General features: G+C 42.7%; 2 protein-coding genes across 8 annotated transcripts in view; one reads left to right on the top strand and one right to left on the bottom strand.

Moving 5' to 3' along the window:
* The window catches only part of LOC129171932 (MAM domain-containing glycosylphosphatidylinositol anchor protein 2-like), a 215218-nt gene that overhangs the window by 157911 nt on the left and 29323 nt on the right, over nucleotides 1–27984 (bottom strand). The gene's annotated exons all lie outside the window — the stretch shown is intronic.
* Nucleotides 950–9356, top strand: LOC129171933 (low choriolytic enzyme-like). Of its 2 annotated transcripts, none has more exons than XM_054761101.1 (8): nucleotides 950–991; nucleotides 6220–6281; nucleotides 6403–6465; nucleotides 6527–6673; nucleotides 6749–6866; nucleotides 8644–8822; nucleotides 8893–8974; nucleotides 9188–9356. In XM_054761101.1, the coding sequence occupies exons 1-8, from the start codon at nucleotides 954–956 to the stop codon at nucleotides 9327–9329; spliced, it is 831 nt and encodes a 276-aa protein (XP_054617076.1). In that variant the 5' UTR covers nucleotides 950–953; the 3' UTR covers nucleotides 9330–9356. The 2 variants fall into 2 exon arrangements, with proteins under 2 accessions (XP_054617076.1, XP_054617077.1); XM_054761102.1 differs by lacking the exon at nucleotides 950–991 and adding an exon at nucleotides 4390–4639 and having other exon boundaries at nucleotides 6263–6281.

Below are 27984 nucleotides of genomic sequence, written 5' to 3'. Positions count from 1 at the left end.
TATATCAGTGCTATCAGGGCTGGTGACGGCTCTTTAAATGAGGACGTGGGTTGGCAAAGTGGATGAGTCACACCGGCTCAGTAATGTACAGCTGATGCACGGCTGCCAACCAATAATCACTGACATCCAAGAGCCGCTGCCGCCGCGCCGCCGCACATAAAGACTCCGGGGAATCACGGAGATTCTAATTAAAGCTGGTCTCCGTCACGCCCTCGCTGCATTTCCTCCACCACGCCGCCTTTCAAATGTGTCGTCACAGTCCGCCGTCGACGCCTCATACATCAAGTACGGCGCGACAGACGGACGGACGGACGGGACGAGGCTTTCATCGCTGGCAGCAACAACAGCAACAGCGCCTGCTTCCGTGCGCCATTTTGTCACCAGTCACGCTCAACATCGTTTGCCTCGCAAATGGAAACAAAAAGCTTGAACTTTTATTTGACTTAACTTTTATTCCACGAGGATTGCTTCTGTTCAATTGTACGTTAGTTTTTCCTTGCTTACTTGGATTCCGTATGTCTGTTCATCCGGTCCATTTGCTCGATAGCTAGTTCCTTCATTTCTCTGTTGGCTTGTATTTGTTGTTGGTTAGTTATCTAGCTAGCTAGGCTACTCCTCCATTCTGTCCTGAATGACCTTTGTTTAGCAAGTCCTTTGTTAGCTACTTCTGTCATTTTGTTGTTTGTCCGTCTATTCCTCATTGCTGGTTGGTTCATTCCTTCCAGTTACTAACTTGACAATTAGCTAGTTACTTTCATTCAGGTATTTCATTAGGCCTGTTAGTTCATTTGTTCATTCATTCGTTAGTTTGGTGTTTTGTTTGCTGGCCCGCTACCATGCTGTTTAGCTAGCGCTGTTGTCAGTCAGTTCATTCCTCCGTTTGATTGCTTGGTCTTTCGTGAGTTACTTTGTTAGCTGTTTTTGTTCATTCCGTTTGTTCATGAGTTACTTGTATGAAGTCATTTCCTTTGATTTCATGCATTGCCTTTCTGTATCTTTCTGTAGCTTGTTAATGAGTTCATTCATTTCTTTGTTCACTCATTCCTTCTATTTGTTGGTTAGTTATCTCGGTTATGCATCCATTCATTCGTAATTGACTTATATTTGCTAAGTCTTTTGTTAGCTAGTTCTTTCATTTCGTTGTTTGTCCACTGGTGCGTCTACTCGTCATTGTTTGTCAGTTTGTTCGTCACATGTATTAAGTTTGCTATTCAGTTCGTTATTTGCTCATTGGTTCGTTACTTTTATTTCAGTATTCAATTCGGCCTTTTAGTTCATTTGTTCATTCATTCGTTAGTTAGTTAGCACTGTTGTTCATAGTTCATTTGTTCATTTTTACGTTTGCTTGCTTGTTCTTTGGTGAGTTACTTGGACTTAGTCGGCTCGTCCTGTCCTTTGTTAGTGGTTTTCGCTCACTCCTCTGCTCGTTCGCTCGCCTGTTTACTTGTCCGGTTGGTCATTAGTTACCTGCATGACGTCAGCTAGTTAGTACTTGCGAGTTGTGCGGTTAGTCATACGGTTGTTAGTTGTTGTTGATACGGTTATTTGTCCATTTTTTTTCATTTGTTTGTTATTTGATCATTTGCTCATTCATGTGCTCACTCATTTAGTAATTTATAATTAGTGGTATTGTTGGCTAGTTTGGGAGTTGATGTTGATGTGAGTTGTTAGTTTCTTCCTTTTCCGTTCACTCGTCAAATCCTTGTTCATCGGCCATTTGTGTACATTTGTTAATTCCTTTCCTTGTTCATTCCTTCATTTGTCCATCCTTTGGCTAGTTTGTTCGTTCATTTGTTCATCAGTTCATTTGCTCGTTAGTTGATTTGTTCATTTGTCTCTTTGTTAGTTCATTCCTTTTTTGTTCACTCGTCAAATTTTCCATTCATTGGTGATTTGTGTATGTCTGCCAGTTCATCCCTTCATTTGTCCGTCTATTGGCGGGTGTTAGCTCGTTCGTTCGTTCGTTCACTGGAAGAGTTAAGAACGGCTCTGCATGAGAAGCTGCCCAAAGGTTGTCCTCTTCCTTGTTGTTACCACGGCAACGTAAACCCCTGCAAACTGGCGGCGACAAAAGCAAAAGCAACACAACAAGAAGAACAACAACAGAGCAGAGCGACACATCTTTGGCCCGCTGAACCGTGGAGAACCTGCAATTAAGTCGGCACTGTCGCGTCCGGGCGACATAACGAGGAAAAGGGAAACGACGCCGGGGATAACGAGGAGTCGCACGTGTGATGTTGAGTGGAACACGTGCGACCTTTCACCCCTGCGATCGTGTGTGTGTGTGTCGCGGAATTGTGAGAGAACAAGGTGCATAACGGCGGTTAAAAGCACGGGCGACGGCGAAGATGAGTCGGCTGCAGGCGGACGGGCGTTAGGAATAAAGCTCATAAAGCGCATGGATGGATCAGACGTCATTGAGCATTCAGTCTCATGCGCTGCTGTGATGCTAAAACACACAAATTGGATTACCTGTGCACCCACATGGATCACCACAGTTGGACACGCACACACACACTCACACACACTCACACACACACACTCACACACACATCCATGTGTGCAAGATGCATGATCAAACAATATGAAACTGACCAATCATCAAGCGCTTTTTGGTCTTCCGGCAAACAGAATCCATTCCATCTCTTCTTCAATGAGCACACACACGCACACATATGCACACACACGCACATACACACACACACACACACACACACACACCGTCTCCCCATCGTAAACGCCACATTATTATGATGTAGCGCGCCACATAAAAGGCAGCCGTGATGGAACCCCGCCGACCTTGACGTGTGAAATCGGATCCAAAAACTGTTTACGGCACCGCGAGGCCAGACAGCATCCCCCCACCTCCACCCCCCCGAAAACACCGCCAGCGTGAGACGCCGATTTATACGCCCGAGGAGCCAATAAAGACGTATTGTTACCTCGCTTAAATAAGTCGTTTCTGGGATGGGGAGGCTTTTGGGGCTGGGAGGAGGGGGGGTGAGTGTTTTATTTTTCATGTCGTGATGAATGAAGGAGCTCACAAGAAGGCAAACGTTGAAAAGCGGGGCGTCACATCATGTTACTTTTTGAGGAGTTTAAGACGGCAGAAAGCACAAGTTCCTATCGCTGGCGTGTTGTGCTTGTTAACGTCTCAACAGCGCCTCTGCTGGTTGCAGCCTAGTAGTGCACCCCATTTTGTGTCAGTTTGTCCTTCCATTCTTATTGAGTCAGCTAGTGACTTTGGTATGCTTCATTACTGATGTACTTAGTTACAGTCTGAGATATTACTTGGGTATACTTACGTCGTACGCCGTGATTGCTTCATCTATTTGCTTATTTTGTCACTTGTTCCTTAATGTGTTCATTCTTCTGACGCGTCTATTTGTCCATTTGTTTCTTTGCTCTCCCTCGTCCGTCTTCTCGTACGCTCGTTTGTTGGCTCATTCGTTCCGTTATTGTTGTTTGTACATTAAATGGTTCAGTATGTATTTAGTTTCTTCAGTCCTTTGTTCTTCCGCTTGTCCGTCTTTTCGTCCGTTTGTTTGTTCGTTCATCAGCCACGCATCCCGTTTGTCTGGTCATTCGTTTGTTTTTTCGCTTTGCTTTTCCGTCTTTTTGTCAGGTTTTGTTTGCTCAGTCCTTTGTTCTTTTGCTTGTCTGTCCTTTCGTTTGTCTGTTTGTCCGGTCATTTGTTTCTTCCGGTCTTCGTTCATTCATTCCTTTGTTTTTTTATTCTCTTGCGTGCGCCTGTCATGACTTTAGTTTGTAGTATAGCAGTAAGTTACGTATATCCAACTTGACCTTCCGAGGTATGGACGAGCTATAATAAAATGGCTGCTGAAAGGTCTTAACCGCGTGTCATTCCCAAACCTTCCAGCTTTAGTTGAGCATTATTGCTATTATTATTATTATGATGATCATTATTATTATTCAAATGTGCGGAAAGGCTGGCGCTTCCACAGTTTGAGATCAGCTGAACCTTCATGACTGATTCTCCAGTGCCCTTGACCACGAGCTGCGAGCACAAAAAGCCAGAATTGTAAAAGTGTCGCACGCTAATGGAGCAATCAGATGCAATCAGGTGTGCCGCATCCCCGCATCGCTTTCCATTGTGCCATAAATTAGGCGCCCCACTCAAGGCAAAGAAAGTGTAACGGTGTTTTTATTTCATTATTTCTTATAAATTGTACCTTTCTGCTCCTTTATGTTCATTGGATTTATTGCTTCCTGTTGCCATTCATCAAAAGCAGGCCATTTGGCTTGCAGGGCACATTTCCTGAAGCGTGAGTCGGAAAGATAAGGCCTGTTTGCCGTGTTGGGAGTCAAACAGACAGACGGACAGACGCTCCTCTGAAACGTGATGCTCAGCGACTTGACAGCCGCCCGTGGTCTCTGATGAGATTATCCCAGTGTGTCAACATGGCAGGCCGGGCTGGGTGTCGACTTCCGTCCACCCGGGAGCCTCCCCCTCCCCCAGGCAGGGACACACTTTGACCACCTGTATATAAAGCGGATCCTGGCTGGACGTCAGCATCAGCCCGTGTGAGAAGGTGAAACAGTCTCAATGGATCTCACCAGCATTCTTTTTGTTCTTTTGCTACAGATCATCACCTTTTGCCATGCACAGTCGGGCTGGGTGAGTAACGATACACTGAAACGACGTTTCCACCAAGCGGTGACGTTCACTTCAGCGAAAAACGGTACAGTTCCAGCATTGCGATAGAACCGGAAGACCGGATCCTGGCATTTTTCCACATGACATTTGTGGCGCCCCCTGTGGGCTGTGTTTAATATGCTTCAGAAGTCATGCTAGCATACGTTTTAGCATCATTACACAAATGGTCAGGGACTTATGGACTGTTAGCTGCTAATGATGATGGCAGCCATGTTTTGCAGCATCATCTCAGCTATCTTATATAAATATTTACAAATCCATTTCAACAAATGCGCTAGCTTCATGCTAATTTACACTGACAATACCATATTTGCGCTCGCGATTACCATCACCAATTTTAGTTGGCGATTCCAAACACCTCCAGATATAATAATAAGCACGACATACTTACTAAGGCTCAACAAGAGGCAGGCCTGACACATTCAACTTCTTACAATCTAACCTTGTTTGTCTTCCTCCATGACAGCTGGTTTCAAATAGCGGAGTATTAATAAACGACACCCCGCTGCATTAAAAACTCCCCTTTGGAATAAAAGCCCAAGATAAGGACCCGCAAAGATAAGGTCCCACCAGTGGAGAATAGATTATTAATAGACTATCCACCGAAAATGAGTCAACATGCAGCTGGCAACACAAGTGAGTAGTAAGACAGCGGGGGAGCCGAGGGAAAAACATCCTCTCTCGGTTGTAGTTCACAAAAAACATCTTTTTTTGTCATCACCTTTATTTGGGTCACCATCGCCGTTGGTACCCCAGCAGAAGGTGACTTTGGCTGCCATCTGAAACTGTTAAGGGACACAAAACAATACTACTAAATCCCATCTGCTTTTGATTCAACCTTCACGGATCTGGACCTGGACGCTTGATTGATGGTTGGCCATCTGCAAAAGACCCGAGCCGACTTTCGCCGCTTGCTACAAATGTGCCTTTGAGGAAAACTGCACTTTTTTGGGAATTTTTCGCACCATCCACAATCCTTATGTGAGACATGAACACACGTCTCCCTTTTCTGTGTGTTCTAAAGATATAAAAACAGCTAAAAAGAGACAGCTAATTAAATACACGTAATGGGACTAGGGATGCTCCGATCAGGGTTTTATGCTGCCGATCATCCATGAGTGAAATCGGCCATCCAGTTCGACAAATCCAACCACTTTTTAGCTCCAATGTGTAGCGTTACCTTTGGCTAGTGGCCTGAGGCATTGTAAGCAAGTGTGTGGTGAAGCTAGTCGCTAGCCGGCTAGTCGCTAGCCGCCGTGGTGTGGTGAGGTGTCACTACGCCAGTAAGGTAGTTCTTGTGTGTAACAATGTTAATAACAATAATAATAACAATGTGCTTCATATGCAGCTCCCATTATGGAAATGGAGCCTTGTTGGCGCTTTTTGGAGGTTTTTTCAGAAGGCTTCATAGGGCTGTGCTGCCTCTTTTTAGCTGTCTTGCGAGACATGTTTGTCCACGTCCCACATAAGGATTGTGGATGATGGGCAAAATTCCCCCCAAAAGTGCACTTTTCCTTCAAAGACAACTCATTTCCATGCAGTTTCACGGCCATAAGTGTATTACATTTTCCACTCTCTTTGCAGGAGCAGACCGTCAATAACGGTACGTGACCGGCGCGGCGTCAGACAACCCATGTGCAGCCATCCTGATGATCCAAATCAATAGCTAATATCAAAGTTTTGTGTCGCCGCTGAGTGTTGTCTGCTTTCTCCTGACTCCTCAGAGCACTCGATGGACCCGTACGGCAAGGAAACCATCACAGACACCATCCTCAAGATGAACAAAGGTGAGGGTTCACAGAGCGGGTAGCGCATTGAATCCAAAGTTGATGGCTCCCTTTCTTGCAGGCGCTTTGCAGAGACTGATGGAGGGAGACCTGCTGCTTCCGACAACAAGGACCGCCATGAAGTGCGTGGGTGACCCGCACAGCTGCCTGTGGCAAAAATCTCCCAACGGCAACGTGGTGATCCCGGTCGCCATATCTGACAACTACGGTAAACCGTCAGCCCGACATTTGGTGCCGTGAATTAAAGTGTGAACGACGGGGTTTTCAATGCACCGCACCGCAGACGCCAGCGAGAAGAGCACCATCGTGACGGCTCTCCAAGAGATGGAGGCCCAAACCTGCATCCGATTCATTCCACGAACCACACAGCGAGTTCACATCAGCATCGAGCCAAAATACGGGTGAGTCACAGTGCGGATGCAGTCACACTTTAAAAAAGATACAGCCATCCCTCGTTTCACTCATTCATTACTTCCTCATTAGGGTCGCGGGCTATGCTGGAGCCTATCCCAGCTACCTTCGGGTGTGAGGCAGGGTTAATCCCTCGTTTATTGTGGTTAATTGGTTCCAGTCCCAACCCTGATCAGTGAATTTCCACAAATTAGGGTTCCTTTTTCGTAAGTTAGAGCATACAAAACTAGTTTACCACCTTCTAAATACGCTTTTTAACATGATCAGAGCCCTCTAGACATGAAATAACACCCCTATAGTCACCTTTACACTCCTATTACCCAATATAGTAGACATAATAAAAGAAAATAAGACACTTAGGACAGTAATAATGTGTGCTCGTGCGTTTTGCTGAAAATGTGTTCCGGCGTTGGACAGGAAGTGATGTCAAATTTGAATTTGAAGTGCAAAGTGGCGAGGGATTACTGTTCATGCACGATGACAACACATGACGACAAGAGGAGGAAGGAAAGGACTGCAGCTGATTCATTGCAACTGCTTCTCGTGTCCAAACATGTTCTGGTATGAATAAGAATGAATAAGAATGCAAAAAGCTTTTATTCCGTTTTGCCCGACCTAATTTTCCCAAAATTTGGAAACTTTACAAATTTAGTTTTGTTTGTTTTTAATAATATTATAACTTTAAAACAATAGATTTTTTTTCTTTACTATTTCAGCTCTTTGCTACTGAAATTCTGCATTATTTTTCCTCATAATATCACGATGTTATTCTCACAAAATTGCAACTTTTTTTTCTTTAGAATATGCTTTTTTTCTATTAATATTTTGACTCAATTCCCATAATATTGTAACTTTTTCCCTAACCTAATTTTCCAAAAATGACAACTTCATTCTGATAAAATTGTGACTTTCTAGAATTCCAGCACTTTTTTCCATTTCTGCAGTTTTTGTTGTTTTTTTTTTTAATTTCCCAACTGTTTTAGCTTCCTTCATGTACATTTTCTTCTTGTAATTATGACTTTATGCTCATAATATTTTCACTTTATCTGTAACATTATAACTTTTTCCTTTATTTGTTGTTCCGTTTGTTTCTTATAATCTTATGACTTCAAAAAAAGGGTTTTACATTTCCTCAAAATATTACAATGTTATTCTCATAAAATTGCAACTTTTTTCTCTTTAGAATATTTAGAATTTTTTCTCTTAATATTTTGACTTTATTGCCGTAATATTGTAACTTTTTCCTGAATCTAATTTTCCAAAAATGACACCTTTATTTTGTTTTGCTTGTTTCTCATAACATTATGACTTGGAACAAAAAATCTTTTTTTGTTATATTTTAACTTGTTGCAACTGAAATGAGGTCATTTTTCATCATAATATGACAATGTTATTCCAGTAAAATGACAGCTTTTTTCTCGTAATATTTTGACTTTATTCTTGTAAAATTACTGCCCATTTTTCAATTTTTTTTTCCGTCGTTGTCTTTTTAAATTATATTTCTAGAATGTGCTGTGGGCTGCACCTTGGACACCCCCGTAATAAGATCTTTATTGTCAATTCACCATCTATCAGCTTCAAAATGATGTTTTTTTCCCTCCACGGTGCAATTAAAGTAAAGAGTATAAATCAGGAGTATGAAAATGTCATTTTAAAATGTAAATATAAAAGACGGGAATGAAGGGGTGCGATTTTGCAGGCTAGCATCATTTCCGTGATCATGCAAGATAAAAATATAATCCAGTGCATGGCTCGCTACCATCCCAGGTGTTTCTCCATGCTGGGCCGCCTGGGAGACAAGCAGGTGGTCTCCCTGCAGCGCTTCGGCTGCGTCCAGCACGGCATCATCCTGCACGAGATGATGCACGCCTTGGGCTTCTACCACGAGCACACCCGTAGCGACCGCGACAACTACGTGCGCATCGAGTGGGAGAACGTCCAGAAGCGTAAGGATGTGGTACGGATTTCTCGGCTGTAGGATTTCGAATTTGATTTTTTGCGTCTTCCTGTCATCAGTTCACAGACACAACTTCCAAAAGCAGGACACCAACAACCTCAACATCCCGTATGACTACACCTCTTTGCTGCACTACGGAAGGTGGGAGAAAACTCATCATATTGTTAGATGTTGTTATTATTATGCCTTTACATTCAGTGCATTTTCTAACACAAGGCCTTCTTGACACACACACACAAACACTCACATAGCACAATCAGAGTTGTGCAACAACTGACGTAACAAAAAAAAAATCATCCTATTTAATGCGCAGTGGAGAGTATTCCTAACAGCATTCTTTCTCCAAATGTGCAGGACAGCCTTTGGCAAAGGCCAGGGCGAAACCATCATCCCCATCCCCGATGAGTCCGTGGAAATCGGCCAGCGGAATCGCCTCTCCGACCTGGACGTGCTCAGGATAAACCGCCTGTACCAGTGCAAGAATTACAGACACTAGAATGTTCTTTTTCTGTGAGTCTCAATTAAAGAATGCAACCCTCGTATGCGAGTCAAGCTTTGTTTCCTCTTCAAAGCCGTACACGTGGGTAGCGGTATCTTTGTTGCCCAAGCAACCCCGGATCGCCTACCGGACCACTCAGCAGCTAGCATCTTGGTTGATGCCTCCATTCCTCAATGAAAGCTCAAAAAGCCTCTTTAGTTGTTAACGGTAGCCTTTTATGTCAATTATACTTCACAACACCAGGGGGAGCAGCAGGCCCTGGCTGTTTTTTTTTTAATTGGTCTGTGGCAAACAAGGAAAAAAAAACAGTAAAAATTCAAAAATCAGGGGTAATTTTGCCAGAAAAAAGTCAAAGGAAAAAAGTTGTAATCTTATGAAAAAAAGTCATCATTTTATGAGAATAACGTCGTAATATTCTGAGGAAAAATAACACAATTCTAGTTGTTGAAATGTTAGAGAAAAAAGACATGTTTTTAATGTCGTAATATTATGAGAAACAAACAGAACAACAAATGAAGATGTCATTTTTGGAAAATTAGGTTGCGGAAAAAGTTATAATGTAAAGAAAATAAGGTTAAAATATGATGGAAATAAATTCATAATTACGAGAAGAAAATTGACATGAAGAAAATGGAAAGTTTTGTTGAAAAAAAATTTGACAAAACAGCCGAGAAGAAATCAAAATATTAAGACAAAAAAATCTTATTCTAACACTTCGCTGAATCACGAGCCTTGCATTTTTTTATTGGGTGTAACTGAAAAATAAGCCACCATGGGGCCAAAGGAAGTTGCGAGTGCTGGTAAAGAAACGCTACTGACTATCGAAAGGATGTGCAGGAAGCCCACATAAAAAATAAATTCCATCCTTTCGTCATTTCTAATTATTTTTCACTGTTCTCTGCATGTAAAAGTAGAATTACTCCCTCTAAAATGTATTTTTCTTCATATTTTTGGGTGTGTGGAACAGATTAATTGTATTTACATGATGTCCCGTGGGAAAAATTGCCTGGTTTTGTACGTTTTGGTTTTTACGTCAGACCTTTTGGAACAAATTAATAACGAAACCCGAGGTAAGACTGCCCGTCCATCCAAAGTCATTTTATTGGATTTTTTCATTGCAGTCTACCAGACAAGGGATGGAATAATAAATGAAATAATATATATATTTTTAATATATTTATGTATTTAATCTCGGCAGGATGTACAGGAAGTCGGCATCAACAATAAACTCTATTCATGTGTCATTTATCATTATTTTGCATTGTTTTCTGCATGTAAAAACTAGAATTATTAGTTAAAAAAGTCCAATTTATTTGTACAGCACCTTTCACAGACAAAGAAAGTCACAAAGTGCTTCACAATCATATTCAAAATGGCAGTAAACGCACAGTTAAGAGAGGCCAAATACAACACAGTCACGTCAGAAAGCTTCAATTTAAGTTGGGTTTTAAGAGCATCAACGGAGTCGACTGAACGCGGAAAGGGAGGAAGATCGTTCCACAGCCTCGGCGCAACAGCCTGGAAAGGTCGGCCTCCTTCGGTCCGGTAACGAGTACGTGGAACCATCCGTAGGTTCTGATCCACAGACCTCAGGGTGCGAACGGGGGTGTCGGGCTGAATCAGATCACTGATATAAGGAGGGGCTCGACCATGCAACGCTCTACAAGTGAGAACCAGAATTTTTTTATTTGTCCGCTAGGAAACTGGCAGCCAATGAAGATTTTTTAGAATGGGGGATATACTTTATACATGTACATGTCCTTGTCCTGACATGGCCTGAGACATGGCCTAAGACATGGCCTGAGACATGGCCTGAGACATGGCCTAAGACATGGCCTAAGACACGGCCTGAGACACGGCCTGAGACACGGCCTGAGACACGGCCTGAGACATGGCCTGAAACATGGCCTAAGACACGGCCTGAGACATGGCCTGAAACATGGCCTGAGACATGGCCTGAGACACGGCTTGAGACATGGCCTGAAACATGGCCTGAGACATGGCCTGAAACATGGCCTGAGACATGGCCTGAAACATGGCCTGAGACATGGCCTAAGACACGGCCTGAGACATGGCCTGAGACATGGTCTGAGACACAGCCTAAGACATGGCCTGAAACATTGCCTGAGATATGGCCTAAGACATGGCCTGAGACATGGCCTGAGACATGGCCTAAGACAAGGCCTGAAACATTGCCTGAGATATGGCCTAAGACATGGCCTGAGACATGGCCTGAGACATGGCCTGAGACATGGCCTGAGACATGGCCTAAGACAAGGCCTGAGACATGGCCTAAGACAAGGCCTAAGCACCCAAATCCTGCGTCATTCCTGGGACGGAGTCATCAGGGGCAATAATCAGTGTTTCTGTGTTGTCCATAAAATGTGGTTTTGGTTTGCATTTCCGGGTGTCTGGAACAAATGAATTGGATTTCCGATGGGGAAAAATTGCCACAAAAAGTTTCAGTTTTTGTTGGACATTTTGGAATGAATGAATAACAAAAACGGAGGTGCCGCTGTAATCTTAATCCTAAATCTCTTGAACTCGTGTCCTTTTTTTTTTAAACAAAGAATCTGAGAGTGTAAGGATTTTACATAACACTGGATATGTAGATTTGTTGGCAAAAGGAAGACAATGCATGATATGCTGTGCTCGGAAAGAAGGAAACAACATTTTTAAAAAGGGAAAAAACTAACAAAAAAGGGGGGGAAGGAAAAAAGAAGACAAACATTATTTGTAATTAATTTATTTTAATTTCATTATTTTAATTTTATTATTTTAATTTTTTTAGTATTTCTTTTTTATCATGTATTAATATATTTTTATTATTATCATTGTTTTTTGTTTTTAATTAATATATTTTTATTATCATCATTGTTTTTTATTATTAGTATTTTTTATTATTTATTATTTATTATTTTATTTTTGGAAAAGGAATTCTTTAACTTTTAGTGTATCAAAATAAAGTTTCCTTGTTTCCATTTTAGCCCCAAAGGCACCAATCCGTGACGTCCCCAAACAGTTTCTGTTCTTTTAAATAAAAGTTACAGTTAACAAAGAAAATAAAGTTGTGGGAATGTTTGCAAACGCCGACAAAGACATGAATTTAATTAAGCACCCCCCCACCGCCCCGCCCCAAATGAAAGGACTGGAGGGCAAAAATGTGGCAATGTCTTCCTAATTGAGTTCATTTCCATTTGGGCTCGTTGTAATTAAGTTTGGGATTTGTAACAACTGTGGAAAAAAAAAAAAGAAAAAAAAAGACGAATCGAAACACTGCGGGGGTGCACCACTACGGGGTGGGGGGCAACGATGCGTCAGGGCAGGAAATAAAACCTGGCTGAGAAATGAGCTTTATTTGGCGCTGGGCTGCGTCCCACACACGAGGATGTTTTTCCTTTTTTTAGGCGCTCTTTGAAATCCTCTGCCGTGTTTGTCCCTGGCGTGGGCACGGCGTCGTCAGCGGGTGTGAAAGGTTTTTCTGGAGGTTCCGGCACAGATCTTGGAGGAGGACGGATCCCCGTGAAGCCAACTTCCCCCCCGTCCTGTGATCTATGAATGCACACGCGCGGGTGACAGCGTTGCGTTCGGGCGTTGCGGCGAGGCTTAAACGCAAAGCAAAAAGGGGCTGCGGCACAAGCGTGACTCCCTCGGAAACTCTTGATGGACGCCTTCAATGTTTCATAGCCCAGTTTCACTTCGGATCAATCGGAGCCGGCGTGAAATATTTACCATCTTCTTGTTTTTTGAAATATTTAACAGTCGAAGAAGCTGTGATTAAAGGCAAATTACCAAATGATTCCCCTGCAAGGTTGCGGATCCTGTGGCGGCAGCGCAAACATGGCTGCCGCAGGGGAAGAGTTCACTGGGAATGACAAACTGGAGAACATCACGTTGAATATTTTAACCCCCGATGGCTTGGAGGAATTATTTACCAGTACAAAAGCAGGAAGTGGCAATTCCCTTCCAAATAAAACATCACAACCATACAACTATGCCCCCTAGTGGCTGTGGGCAGCGTGGGGATGCGCTTTGCATTGCGAGACGTGCGCCAGGTGGTCATGTCGGCATTATTTCTTCTACTTCAGCTTGGATTGGTGTTTGTTTTCACCCAAAAACTGCAAACATCCTTGGCAATATGGGGAGAATATAGACAAGACAATGCATGACATGCTGTGCTCGTCGTTGTACAGGATAAACATTTAAGATTGTCTTGATTGTAATTCGCAATATTTAACCGCGTTATTGTTTTGTTGTTTTTTAAAAAAATACAAGTTGTATTTTTGCAGATTTTGACCCAAAATGTGCAAACATCTTTGGAAATATGGGGCGAACGTTGAATATAACTAATCAACAGCCACTTTAATTGCAAATGTTGATCCTAAATCCGAGGAGAACGCCGATGCCGAGCTCGCAGGAGGGTTTGGAGGGGGAGGAGCGAGCTGTCATTTTTATGGTGTTTCAGATCTGCTGTATGTCAGTCATCAGTCCAAATACTCTCAATTCCTTTTCCAAATATTTCCCTTTATCACAGCTTTTTGTCAACTCAGGTTGTATTTTAGGTTTCGACCGCAAAACGGTGTGGTTGCAAAACAAGATTCTTTGATAAAGACAAGGCATGACATGCTGCGCTGAGACAAAAGGAAGACATTTTGAGCCAACATGTGCGCAATCTGTGAAATTACAGGATCACTCTTCCGGCGACATGAAACTGTTTAATCAAGACCATGCATGATATGCTGCGTTCCCGGGTCATGGCGAGTCCAAAAGAGGAGGCTTTGAGGGAACCGACGAGACGTTGCTTCCCTAAAGCTCCAACGCATTTTATTTTTTTTGTGCCACTTCTTCACACTTCCTTCCTGGTTCGAAAGAAAGCGGTGCAATCCTCCGTCTTCATTCCAAATGCCTTCTAAAGTTCAGCCGAAGCGAATACGAAGGCTTCGCCGATCTCAATTGAGTTGGCCATTTCCCAATGTTCCACTCATTTAGCGCCTTTTGTTCCGCTCCCGCTGGTGCCGCTCGGCGACAAGACAAGACGAAAGGAAAGCGAAACGTGCTTTAAAAAAAATGAAAATGACTCAGTAGGATGTTCTAATTCCAAACACAGAGGCCTTTTGTTAGCTTCACTTAAACCTGTGAATGGGATTTCATTCCCCCACGTGGCGCCGCATTAAAACGTCTACCAGGCGGGATTTAGCACAAGAAGCGGTGTCCAATAACTCCTTGTAAGCTTTTAAGTTTCACTCCATGCAGCTTTAAAAAACATATTTACTTTGATTTTGTGTCCTATTTTATGATCTAGAAGTATTATTAGAAGTATAACGTATTATTAGATGTATTTCTGGAAATAACAATAGCTTGTACAGTATTTCAAGTGATGAGCTGTATTGAAGTACTGCGTATTTCTAGACGGTATTTCTTCATTTTTAGCTTGCTAGAGAGACATACTATAATAATGAGGAGGATGTTACTCTTATTCTCTACTATTTTCACTTATTGGGAGATGCTATTTTATTTATTTATTTTGTATTTTTTTATTTTTTCCAACACAGCCGACATAACAAATGAGAGTGTAAAATGTGGGTCACCTCTACCGCCTCCATCACTGTTTGGTACGGTAACTGTACAACACGTGATAGGAAGGCACTCCAGCGGGTGATCAAGACCTCACAGAACATTGTTGGGGCAGCCCTCCCCTCACTGCAAGACATTTATAAAACTAGAGTCCTACGAAGAACACACAACCTCATCAAGGACAGCACACATCCACAACACTCATTATTCACACTCCTACCGTCAGGCAGACGCTACAGGAGTTTGAAGTCCAGGACCACAAGGCTGGCAAACAGCTTTTACCCACAGGCCATCAGGCTTCTCAACGAAGCACTCACACACGCCGCACGCAACACACGCACACACTCATAGCACTTTATTTATTTATTTATTTGTATTATTTATTTGTATTAATGTCTCTTCTGTTGTTGTTGCTTAATTTATTGGTATTTATGTTTCTTATGTTCTTATTCTTTTTCTTCTGTTTTCTTTCTTTTAGTAGTAGTACTAGTAGTAGCAGTAGTACTACTACTCGTAGTAGCTGTAGTAGTAGTAGTAGTAGCAGCAGCAGCAGTAGTCGTAGAAGCAGTAGTAGTAGGAGTAATAATGGGGGTGGGAGTAGGTTTCAAATATAAATACAGTCAAACCTGTCTTAGCGGCCACCTTTATAGAACGGCCGCCTGCCTATAGCAGCCACTGAAAAATCCCCCCCAGCAAATTTACATGTTATAGACCCTGTGTATAGCAGTCACCTGTCCAACGCGGCCAGCGGCCACCCATTTTGTCTCCCTTGGTCAATATCTGACCGCATATAGCGGCCAAATTACCGACTCAAGCAGAAGCTTCATGCACGAAAAAGTTTTGTTTTTCAGTCAATGAAGCCGTCGTGTGTAGACTTTAATTACTGAGTCTTAGTTCGACATAAAAAAGCCGTCTTCTTACTTTGCAGTGCCGCCCTGAAAAGATTCAATGACGGCCAAAACGGTAATCTTCCCACTTTGCAATGCTGTGAATAGATTCTAAAATAGCCAAAACACCTGAATAAAACATCTAAAATATCACTTAATTGCTGACTAATTAAAGATTAGAAGCCCATTCAATAAGAAAGGAGTGATGCTATTGTTAGTTTATGATGATCTTCGCACCTCCTCCGCACTCACTTGTTCACGCACACACCCATTCATGACTGCTTCACGCGTATCCTGTACATATATCCTTGGGCTCCTTCACTTAAATTTTTATTTCTTGCTTTTAAAATCGTGTTTTAAAAAAAATCAAAGATGGAAATTTGTGACGTTCTGCAGGACAGGAGCGAGCGTCCCCTGTCTTGCGCTCTTATTTTGGCGGGCTGTGCCTTCTCCGGGGAGGAAGAGGCAGCCGCTTCATGCCTGGTGGCCGCGCAGCTGCGGTCAATTAGCATTTGTGGCGGATAAAAGGCCAGCGTCGTTGAATGTGCGGCGCTGGTTCATTGTTGTTATTGATATTACTAGTTTCCTCACCGGAGCTGTTAGCTAGATTTACCTACCTGCTTATGTGTCAACAGAGCCTTTTCCCCTACGTCTCTTGGTTTTGCTCCAGTCTTTTTGTGAATACATGTTCATTTGTGTGCACAAATTCAAAATGGCCGCCAACTTGTCTATAGCGGCCACTTTTGCCATTTCCCTTCAGTGGCTGCTATAGACAGGTTTGACTGTATTTTTAAATATAACAGGTTGCAGTCTGAATTTTAATGACTGACCTGTATTATTATTATTATTATTATTATTATTAGGTTATTATTATAATTAGTACGTTATTAGTAGTAATCGGTGGGGAGATATAATTATTTATTTAAAAATGAATTATTTGGAGGGAAAAAAAACCTCGAGATTATTATTCTCTACTATTTTCACTTATTGAGAGATGCTACTTCATTTTTTATTTATTTATTTTTTAGTTTTTGCAGCACAGCCGACGTATCGAATGAGAGTGTAAAATGTAAGTATTTAGGTTTTAGTATTTACATGCGACTTCATGCGACGTAACTGCTTTGGTGAAATTCTCCAAAATGATGTGATAGCTTTTTTTATTACGTTATTTCCTAGTTTTCAGGGGTTGGTGGTGTTGCTCAAGGACGCAGCAAGATTGCCTGTGGAGGGGTCAAACTGATAAGGATCCAATTACAAGACGGCCTATACCCCCGCCCCCACATAACACACGGCCTCCTGTGATTAAATATCTTGTTCAAAGCAAAAAAAGGTGTTTTTTTCTTCTGATTTTGTCATCTGTGGCCTGTTTTTGCCTGCAGGGCGACCAGGAAGTCGTGTGCTGAAGTGCTGGAAGCCGCTGGAACAACAACAACCGGAGCAAAAACGCATAAAAAAGGCGAAGGCCAAACTCCTGACTCGTGCTTCAGCGTTCACGAAGGACTCCCCAACGCCTCCGCCCCCGCCCCCGTGGAGGAGCGCCACGACATGTGAACTTCTTGGATGGCTGATCCGAGAGCAGCGGCTTTACAAGCTGCTGTGTTGTCACCGTGTTCTCACATGTCATCAATATTTCATGCGCACGGTACACTCAGATCCAAGTTGCGTTGAAGCTTCTCTCCTGCTTACTTCAGGGCCTTTTAAAAGTATAGGAGGTTTCTTTTCACCAAATACTCCATAGATCCCAAATGATGTACACATCGGTTTGTTGCGATTGGTCCGGGATTGAGCACAGCGAACAGTCAGGAAGACTTGGATATTGGAGAACTGTGCTTTGCTGAGCTTGGGAGGTCTTTAGCTCCCCTGAAAACAGAAGAATCGCTCCCTTACTCCGGTTTAGAGGCACAATTCTTACATCCAAAAAACACTTTCTGGCTGCCATTTTCAAGAAAAAGCGAAGATGTTTCAGACTTAAGTACACTACCAGTCAAAAGTTTGGAGACACTTACCCATGCTGTTGAATGAGAAGGTGTGTGTAAACTTTTGACTGGTAGTGTACTTAAGTCTGAAAGTTGCAAATGTAGGGTGGAACTCCTTTAAATGTTTAAAAAAAGCATGTTTTGAGGTCGTGTGGGTAACAGGGGAACGTAAGCCTGGGACAGATTTCGCTTATGGGAAGATTGAATGAAAACATCAGCGAGCCGTGTTCGCTACGCCGCCGTTAACAAATGGCAGCTGTCGGAGACCATGACTTCCCATTAACTGCAGAACCCCAACCAGAAAAGGAAGGGCAGGATGGTGACAAGATCCTTATTGGACGTGTGAGAGACGGTGCCGACGCTACACCAGCGCCTGATGAGGAAGGGTTAGCAACCTTTTCGCTATCAGCAGAAAATGAAGGAGCGTCTTGTACAGTGGTCGCTCCTTCTAAAAGGTTCTTGGTGATGACTTCTTTCTTGAGTTGGAAAGTGTTTCTCATCATCTTTATCGAATTGATGGCACTCGCAACTTTCTTTGGAGGGTTCCGGCTAGGACTAGGACTAGGACTAGGACTAGGGCTGGGGCTACGGTTCAGGCTAGGTTTAGGGCTAGGGTTGAGGTTATGGTTTGGAAAAAAATGGTTTGGAAGAAAAATTGTAAATGTAAATATTAAAAATGCATAAATTACTGAATGCGAGCCCTTTCAGATTTGAATATGGCCTATTATTAGTCAAAAGCAAATCTTACTTATTCTTGGCCTAAATTAAGAATTTTCCAGCATAAAAATGGCTAAACGAACTAAAATACAAATACAGAATTAGGTATTGAAAGACGGCGATAAAACGTTGTACAGTACACTGGCCACTAGGTGGCACTAGGTGCCACTAGCACCACAAGCACCACAAGCACCACAAGCACCACAAGCACCACAAGCACCACAAGCACCACAAGCACCAGGCTTGTTTGATGGAACAACAGACTTTTATTGGAGGTTTGAATGATCCCACAACAGGCACAATAACAAATAATAATAATAATCCAAATCACTATAATAGCGAGGGTTACAGTTGTGGCCGTAATCCAGCTAAAACTAATCCAGCGCAATTTATGTCTCCAATGTTGGCTGATAGGAGTGTAAAGGTGAATATAGGCGTGTTATTTCATGTCCAGAGGGCTCTGATAATGTTAAAAAAAGTATTTAGAAGGTTGTAAACAGTTTTTCTTCCATTTATAAATAAGAAATCCTACTTCACGGGGGGTTTGGAAGCAATTCATTGCGATAAACGAGGCAATAATATAATTATGTAGGCGGTCACGGTGACTAGTGCATGGAGAAATGCAACCTTTTTGTGTGTGTCCAAACATGTAATAACACCAGCAGGTTATGACAGCTATAGCAGCTAGCACTTTAGCACTCAGGCACTTTGTCTCCCCAAATTCATGACTTTGTCAAGTGAACACGGTTACTATTTTTCTTGTTTCCCCTTCTTTTATGTCCAATGTTTGTGTTGCAGTGTTTAACATCAACCTGCCCTCAGGTACGACAGGTGGAAATTAGCCACTGGCTAAAGTCTTGCATATTTCCATGACAATGCTGATTAATATGCACCGTTGCCGTCTTTCTTTAAAAAATCCATCTACAAATTGCTGAGCATACCTTGACCTCCACTGGGTCGGTTTGAATGTGTTTCATAATGTTCAGGTTGGGTCTTAATCCGTGTTGCTGGTTTCAGTCAGCGTTTGCGCTAAATGGTTCCGTCCAGTGGTTGGTGGTGAGCGCTTCTGGGATCAAATCGTTTCAAGGCACTCGCAAAAGCGCCATCAAGTTCCCTGGAGAGCTGGAAGAAGTTGATCGTGTTTTGGTGGTATGATTTTGGAAGCTAAACGCCAACCAACCATCTCAAAGTTGGCTCACAAACGGCGCCGCTCACCAGTGGCGCCGATCCGCTTGACCTTCAGCGGGCCGGCCCCGCTGTTTAATGAAGAAATCCATCAGGAAAGGCTTCGGCCTAATGTAGCGTTGAGGAGGCAGCGTGTGGTGCCTGACAGCGCAGTCATATTCGTCTCAGCGAATGAAGCCACTAAGATGCAAAGGAGAAACAACGCCCACCGTGAGGGATGACGCCGCCTACAGGGGGGGCAAAGGAAGACGTGACCATCTCCAGGAACAGTCTGGCCTCGTCTGTGGGGGCTTCAAAAACGTAAAAAAAAAAAAAAAAAAAAAGACTAATCCAGTCAAACGGGATTCCACAGATATTTCGAAACAAATACTGCATGTGGATTGGCTCAAAAAACCCATTTGGCGACATGACTTACCGCAGATGACTGCACGCAGGCTTTTTGTGCCAAAATGAAGTCAAGCCAATTGAAGAGATAAGAGACATAAGAGACATAATTAATAAAACATCAGCTCATTTATTCATCGGGCCGTTTATTTATGAAATCGATCTTAAGTAATATTGATACTAACTCACTAGTACTTAGCCACCAATTTATATATTTCATGACTTTTTGAGGACTTAACAACCTTTGTATTTATTTAATAATGTTCATTTGGCAGGTGTCGCGTTCCTCTTGATTTATTTTGGCCAATTTTGTGCATATTTAATCCAATTTTATACACGTTAATGCATGCAGTTGCCATGTTAGTCAAACGTCTCATTTTGGGGCTTTACTTACAGTATGTTGCGTAGTCTTGGTATTTCATTTCATTTCATTCTATACACTCTTTTACTCTTTTCGGTTGTCATAGAAGTGAAATGTCTGACATCTGTGACCTTCTCTATTTTGCGCAAACATAATTGGACACATTTTCATACATGACAGTGTCATTTTGGGGCTTTAGTTGTGTTGTGGACCTGCGAGTGGCTGGCAACCGGTCCAGGGTGTACCCCGCCTCTCGCCCGAAGTCGGATGGGATAGGCTCCAGCATACCCCCGCGACCCTAATTAGGATAAGCAGCACAAAAAATGGATGGATGGTTGCGTTGTGTAGTCTTGATGTTTAATTTAATTGCATACACTTTTATACATGCACTTATAAGTGAAATGCCTAATTTTGTGGCTTTACTTTTGTGTGGTCTTGATATTGAATTTAAATTTCACACACTTTTATACATGCAGCTGTCATGGGGGAAATGTCTAAGTTGGTGGCTTTACTTGTGTTGTGTGGTCCTGGTATTTCATCACATTTCACACACTTTTACACATGAAGCTGTCATATGAATGACATGTCTAAGTCCGTGACCTTATTTACTTTGCACAAACCTAACTGTACACACTTTCATACATCAGTTGCCACAAGTGAAATGTCTAAGTTTGTGGTTTTAATTTTGTTGTGAAGTCTTCGTATTGAATTTGATTGTATTCACTTGCATACGCGGGGCTGTCAAAAGTGAAATGTCTACTTTTGTGTCGTCTTGATATATAGTTCATTTTAATTTCACACACTTTCACACGTGCACTTGTCACAAATGAAATGTCTAAGTCTGCGACCTTATTTATTTTGCACAAGCCTAATTGTACACATCTTCATCCATGCCGCTGTCATTAGGGAAATGTCTCATTTGATGTTTAATTCCATTGTATTCACTGGTAGACGTGCAGCTGTCATCAGTAGGGATGTCTGATATTGGCTTTTTTGCCGATGTCTGATATGCCGATACTGTCCAACCCATTCCCGTATCAACCGATGCCGATATGTGTAACATCACATATCTCCCGTCGTGGAATGAACACATATCTGTTGTGAAGCTAATGGATTCAGCATCAGCAGTTAGCTTCTCGACGTGGCGGTAAACGACACGAAGCAAACATCTAAGAAATGCTTGCGATTGGGCGACGCAAAGCGTGGCTCCAGGAACTCCACCAGTTCGGTGAATCCGGCAGCAGAGCATTTTCTGCCAAGGAGCATCCCCGGATGGTACTGCGTATGCCTGCCGCTATTTCCACGTTTTTTTACATTCCAGCTACCCCCCCCCACCACCACCATTAGCGACAACCGTTCCAATGTCCGCTGTCATCGGGATGTCTGTGTCTGCCAGTCCTCAGGTCAAACATGCTGACAAAACCAGCATCTTGTTGAGCCTTCGTAGCGAAATTGAGAGCCAGTAGTATCCACTCTTCCGTCTGTCCCGTTGCAGTGGTTTGAGGCGTTGTGAGTGACGCTGAGACGAGCGAGGTGCCATCTTACTCCGCCAGATAAATATAGCTTGTCGTGTTAGCTGCTACAATAACAATATCGCTGCAGCGCGGCTAATAGGAAGGTCAGCTTTTTTGAGGGTTTTTTTGTTAGGGTTTTAGCATCTAAGTAGGTACCCCCCCCCCCCCCGACGTGCATTGTTAGCTTGCTCATACTAGTTTTCTCTCGTTAGAACGCACAGAAAAGGGAAATAAATCTGTGTTCACGTTTCACATAAGGATTGTGAATGATGGGCAAAGTTCCAGAAAAAGTGCACTTTTCGTTGAAGTCATGAATGTCAAAGACGGTTTAGAATTGTAGCCCCCCAGGAAATCACCCATGAGAAATAATTAGTTTTTTTTCTCGGAGGACATATTGTGCCCATAGAGTCTTTTTTTCTTTTTTACTACTTCTTGTGTATTCTTCTTCTCCTGCATTCACACTGAAGCTGCAAGTCATTCAGCGGCCTTTTGTGCTTCCAGGAAACTTCACGCAAACAAACAGGATCAGGCGGCGTAAAAGAAAAACTTAAAGATATATTAGTTCAATTAAATCCGCTGTCATGTCAGCAAACAGGCCGCTTCCTGTCCTCCCTCGCCAAAAAGAAATCAAATAAATAAAATCAACCTTGCCGCAGACGTTGGGACAATGCAATTTCTTCCGGGGGAACGTATTTGTCGTCCGCAAGGACATTCCGACTCGGAAGAGGTCTGATCTGACCTTGTGCTTTCTGCTGCTGCACTCAAACGCAACAATAACATTTCCACTCAAAAACACTTTCAAGGGAACTACTTCATGTCTGCTTCCACCCGCCCCACCTTCTATGAAGCACAGCTTGGCGCCTATTCTGGAGTTTGATGGCCGCGAAGGAGCCCCTCGCTCTTTTGGCCCTTTTGTGCTTTTTGTGGCGAGGCGGTACGTTCCAAAAGTTTGCGGCACATTGTGTTGCTGAAACGGGAATATGTATGTATGTACTTTATTTATCCCACAGCGGGGAAATTTACTGAATACACGTTGATCATCTGGCACGATCCACTTGGTCCGAGCAGCAGGCGGCTTGCGGGCCAGGAAGGAAGAAGCACATGCAGCATCTTTCTATTTCAGACACAGCAGCGACTCAGACGCACACCACCAGCATTTCCTAGTCTTCATCCAACTTCCTGTTCCTGTCAGCCCCCACAACAAAGAGCGGAATTCTGCCTAGCAACAAGTGAGCATTGTTTAATAAGATGTTTTATTATTATTTGAAAAGATATGATGTATTATTCATTTTTGATCAATGTAATCTAAAGAACTGCTTTAAATGAATGCATGATATAATAATAAACATACAATAATAGTTCAAATTCATTGTTGTTTACATCCAAAGCGTAAATGAGCGGAAAAATCAGCTTCTTTTAAAGTAGGAAGAGGCGGCGGGGAAGGGGGGTGTGGCTTAGATGTTGGACATGCAAGACCGAGCATCTTTTATAATCAATACAGAGCACGGACACTGATGGAAATGAGGTAACATCTTGCAGAAATCTTTCAGTGTCGTTGTTGGAATAAAATCCAACTTCCTGTTCCTGTCAGCCCCCCCAACAAAGTGGGCATGGCTAACTCCTCCACCTGAATTCTGCCTAGCAACAAGTGAGGGCTTGCTATGTTTAATAGAATGGGTGAGAGTAATACTGTAGCTATTTTGAATTTTTAAAAAATATTTTATTTATTATTCTTTTTTATTCATAATATAAACATAATATAAATATTTTTGTAATCATAACAAATTAATAAATCAATAATATAAATAAATAAATAAATAAATATTTTTGGGGGGTATTATAAAATAAAATAATAATTTAAATACATTTTTGTTACATAAAATACGCAACTGAATGGACCAATTAGCTTTGGCGGGGCGGTGGAGGATGTGGCTTTGATGTGGCAAGCGTAATGCCCAGCATCTTTTATAATGAATACAGAGCAGGGACTCAGAAGGAAATGTGTAACATTTCGCAGAAATAAAAAACAACTTCCTGTTCCTGTCAGCCCCCACAACAACGTGGATGAGACTGACTCTGCCAGCTGAATTCTGCCTGGCAACAAGTGAGCACAATAAAATCCAACTTTCTGTTCCTGACCCGAATTCTGCCTGGCAACAAGTGAGCACATCTGTGTTGTCTCATGCAATGGGAGGGAGCAGATGGCGTTGTTTGTTTTTTTTTATTCATAAAATACGACACTGAACGGACCAGTCAGCATCCAGGAAGGGGGTGCTCCAATGTGGCATCAGCAATAAAACGCTGATATGCAGCAGTTTGTGAATTAAAGGCGTTTTCAGGCCGTTTAGAATCGTTGGTGATTTCAAGTCAGGCGGCGAGGCCTTCAGGGCGCAACGAGGAGCGTCGGGCATACGAGCATCCGATGAATCGGGGGCCAAGCGTTCCGCTGCGTGTTCTGCCGCAAGATGGAGCAGGTGCCGTTAACGGCTTCATTAACCTTTTTGCCTCAGTTGGGCGGCTCCTCGCTGAAGGTGTGTGGAAGTGGAAGATAGCAACACCATGGAGGAGCTTCCCATTCATCTCCAACATGAGGATTTTTGCACAAACTACTTGAGATAAACGACTTTCATTGCCCAGAGAGAGGCTCTCCATGTCCAAATGGGATTACCATTCCGCCAACTTTTTTTTTTTTGCAGACGGTTCGGCCAGCCGAACAGGAAACTAAATGAAATAAACTTCTATTTTGGTGTTAAATCCGTCTTTCTCATAACTAAGTTGACATGCGGTGCGCCAGCGTGATACCTGGTGCGGCGAGCCGGGCCATCAGACCGTGAAATTGAGCAATGTAACCTCGTCATGTCCAAAGGAGCAAGCGGAGAGGGGAAAAGTGAGTGAGGGGTAGAATAAAGAAAAGAAAGGAGGGAAAATGCGGGCGTTTGCTTTGCTGCTGGATGCAAATACGCCAGCATGACCTCCACACATTAAACAGGACCTTGAGTCTCCGCGCTGGCAGCTCCTGCACCATTTTCTCCTCATCCAGCAGCGCTTTATTTGTTTTAACACTCACTTACTTTCCTGCATGCGGCTCAATCAATCACGCTGTTGGAGCTCAACGGCTGCCGGTGGACCAGCTACTCAGAACCCACATTAGCTGCTCCCGCAAAGTCTACGTCGGAGAAAAGGAGCCACCTCGCAGCCCTTTTTCATATTTGGGCCCTTTTCAGGGAGATGAAGGTCATCCAACCGTTCAGCATATTTGTTTGTAATTTAAAAATACATAAGTTTCATTTGTTTATGTAATTATTTCTACTTTATTTTACTATTTTTTCATGTTTTTGATCAAAACAAATTATTAGGGTGAATTTCAGTTTTATTTTCAAGATTCAAGATTCAAGAGATTCAAGAGAGTTTTATTGTCATGTGCATAGTAAAACAGCAGTTATACCATGCAATGAAAATCTTATTCTGTTCATTCTCCCAAGAAAAGAAAGAAAACAAATGAAAGAATAAGAACATAAGAAACATAAACACATATACATAAATACCAATAAATTAAGCAACAACAACAGAAGAGACATTAATACAGATAAATAATACAAATAAATAAATAAAGTGCTATGAGTGTGTGCGTGTGTTGCGTGCGGCGTGTGCGAGTGCTTCGTTGAGGAGCCTGATGGCCTGTGGGTAAAAGCTGTTTGCCAGCCTTGTGGTCCTGGACTTCAAACTCCTGTAGCGTCTGCCTGACGGTAGGAGTGTGAATAATGAGTGTTGTGGATGTGTGCTGTCCTTGATGAGGTTGTGTGTTCTTCGTAGGACTCTAGTTTTATAAATGTCTTGCAGTGAGGGGAGAGCTGCCCCAACAATGTTCTGTGAGGTCTTGATCACCCGCTGGAGTGCCTTCCTATCACGTGTTGTACAGTTACCGTACCATTTTATGTGATTAATTAAAAATATTGAGCATTTTAAAAACATTTTGTATTTAAAACAATTTTTTTGGTACAGTATGTAATATTATTTAGTAAGTATTAAGTATTTAGCATATTTTTTATTTTCATGCACTTCATTTGTATGTTTTCCTTTTTTATTACATATGTATTATTTTGTATTATTAAGAATATGCAGGGTTTCCTCTACGTGTCATTGATAGTGGCGGCCCGCCACTACAAAATAAAAGCTGCCACACCTTAAAAATTAACTTGAAAACAATGTTAAGTAACAAATGCTAGAAATGTACATACTACATATACTATATGGACGCATACTGTACATCCATCCACCCATACATCCATCCATCCACCAACCCATCCACCCATCCATCCACCCATCCATCCATACATCCATCTACCCATCCATCCATACATCCATCCACCCATACATCCATACATCCATCTACCCATACATCCATCTACCCATCCATCCACCCATCCATCCATCCATACACCCATCCATCCATCCATACACCCATACATCCATCTACCCATACATCCATCCACCCATACATCCATCCACCCATACATCCATCCATCCACTCATACATCCATACATCCATCCACCCATACATCCATCTACCCATACATCCATCCACCCATACATCCATCCATCCACCCATACATCCATACATCCATCTACCCATCCATCCATCCATACACCCATCCATACATCCATCCACCCATACATCCATCTACCCATACATCCATCCACCCATACATCCATCCATCCACCCATACATCCATCTACCCATACATCCATCCACCCATACATCCATCCATACATACATCCATCTACTCATACATCCATCTACCCATACATCCATCTACCCATCCATCCACCCATCCATCCATCCATACACCCATCCATCCATCCATACACCCATCCATACATCCATCCACCCATACATCCATCTACCCATACATCCATCCACCCATACATCCATCCATCCACCCATACATCCATACATCCATCCACCCATACATCCATCTACCCATACATCCATCCATACACCCATACATCCACCCATACATCCATCTACCCATATATCCATCCATCCACCCATACATCCATCCATACATATATCCATCCATACATACATCCATCTACCCATCCAAACACCCATCCATCCATCCATACACCCATCCATACATCCATCCACCCATACATCCATCTACCCATACATCCATCCACCCATACATCCATCCATCCACCCATACATCCATCTACCCATACATCCATCCACCCATACATCCATCCATACATACATCCATCTACCCATACATCCATCTACCCATACATCCACCCATACATCCATCCATACATACATCCATCTACCCATACATCCACCCATACATCCATCCATACATACATCCATCTACCCATACATCCATCTACCCATACATCCATCTACCCATACATCCACCCATACACCCATCCATACATAGATCCATCTACCCATACATCCACCCATACATCCATCCATACATACATCCATCTACCCATACATCCATCTACCCATACATCCATCTACCCATACATCCATCTACCCATACATCCACCCATACATACATCCATCTACCCATACATCCATCTACCCATACATCCACCCATACATCCATCCATACATACATCCATCTACCCATACATCCACCCATACATCCATCCATACATACATCCATCTACCCATACATCCATCCACCCATACATCCATCCACCCATACATCCATCTACCCATACATCCATCCACCCATACATCCATCCATACATACATCCATCTACCCATACATCCATCTACCCATACATCCACCCATACATCCATCCATACATACATCCATCTACCCATACATCCACCCATACATCCATCCATACATACATCCATCTACCCATACATCCATCTACCCATACATCCACCCATACATCCATCCATACATACATCCATCTACCCATACATCCATCTACCCATACATCCACCCATACATCCATCCATACATAGATCCATCTACCCATACATCCACCCATACATCCATCCATACATACATCCATCTACCCATACATCCACCCATA

This window comes from Dunckerocampus dactyliophorus, chromosome 19 (assembly GCF_027744805.1).
Source record: "Dunckerocampus dactyliophorus isolate RoL2022-P2 chromosome 19, RoL_Ddac_1.1, whole genome shotgun sequence".
NCBI lineage: Eukaryota > Metazoa > Chordata > Actinopteri > Syngnathiformes > Syngnathidae > Dunckerocampus > Dunckerocampus dactyliophorus.
Note: the sequence above shows the minus strand (reverse complement) of the source record. Positions and strands in the feature narration are given on the sequence as shown.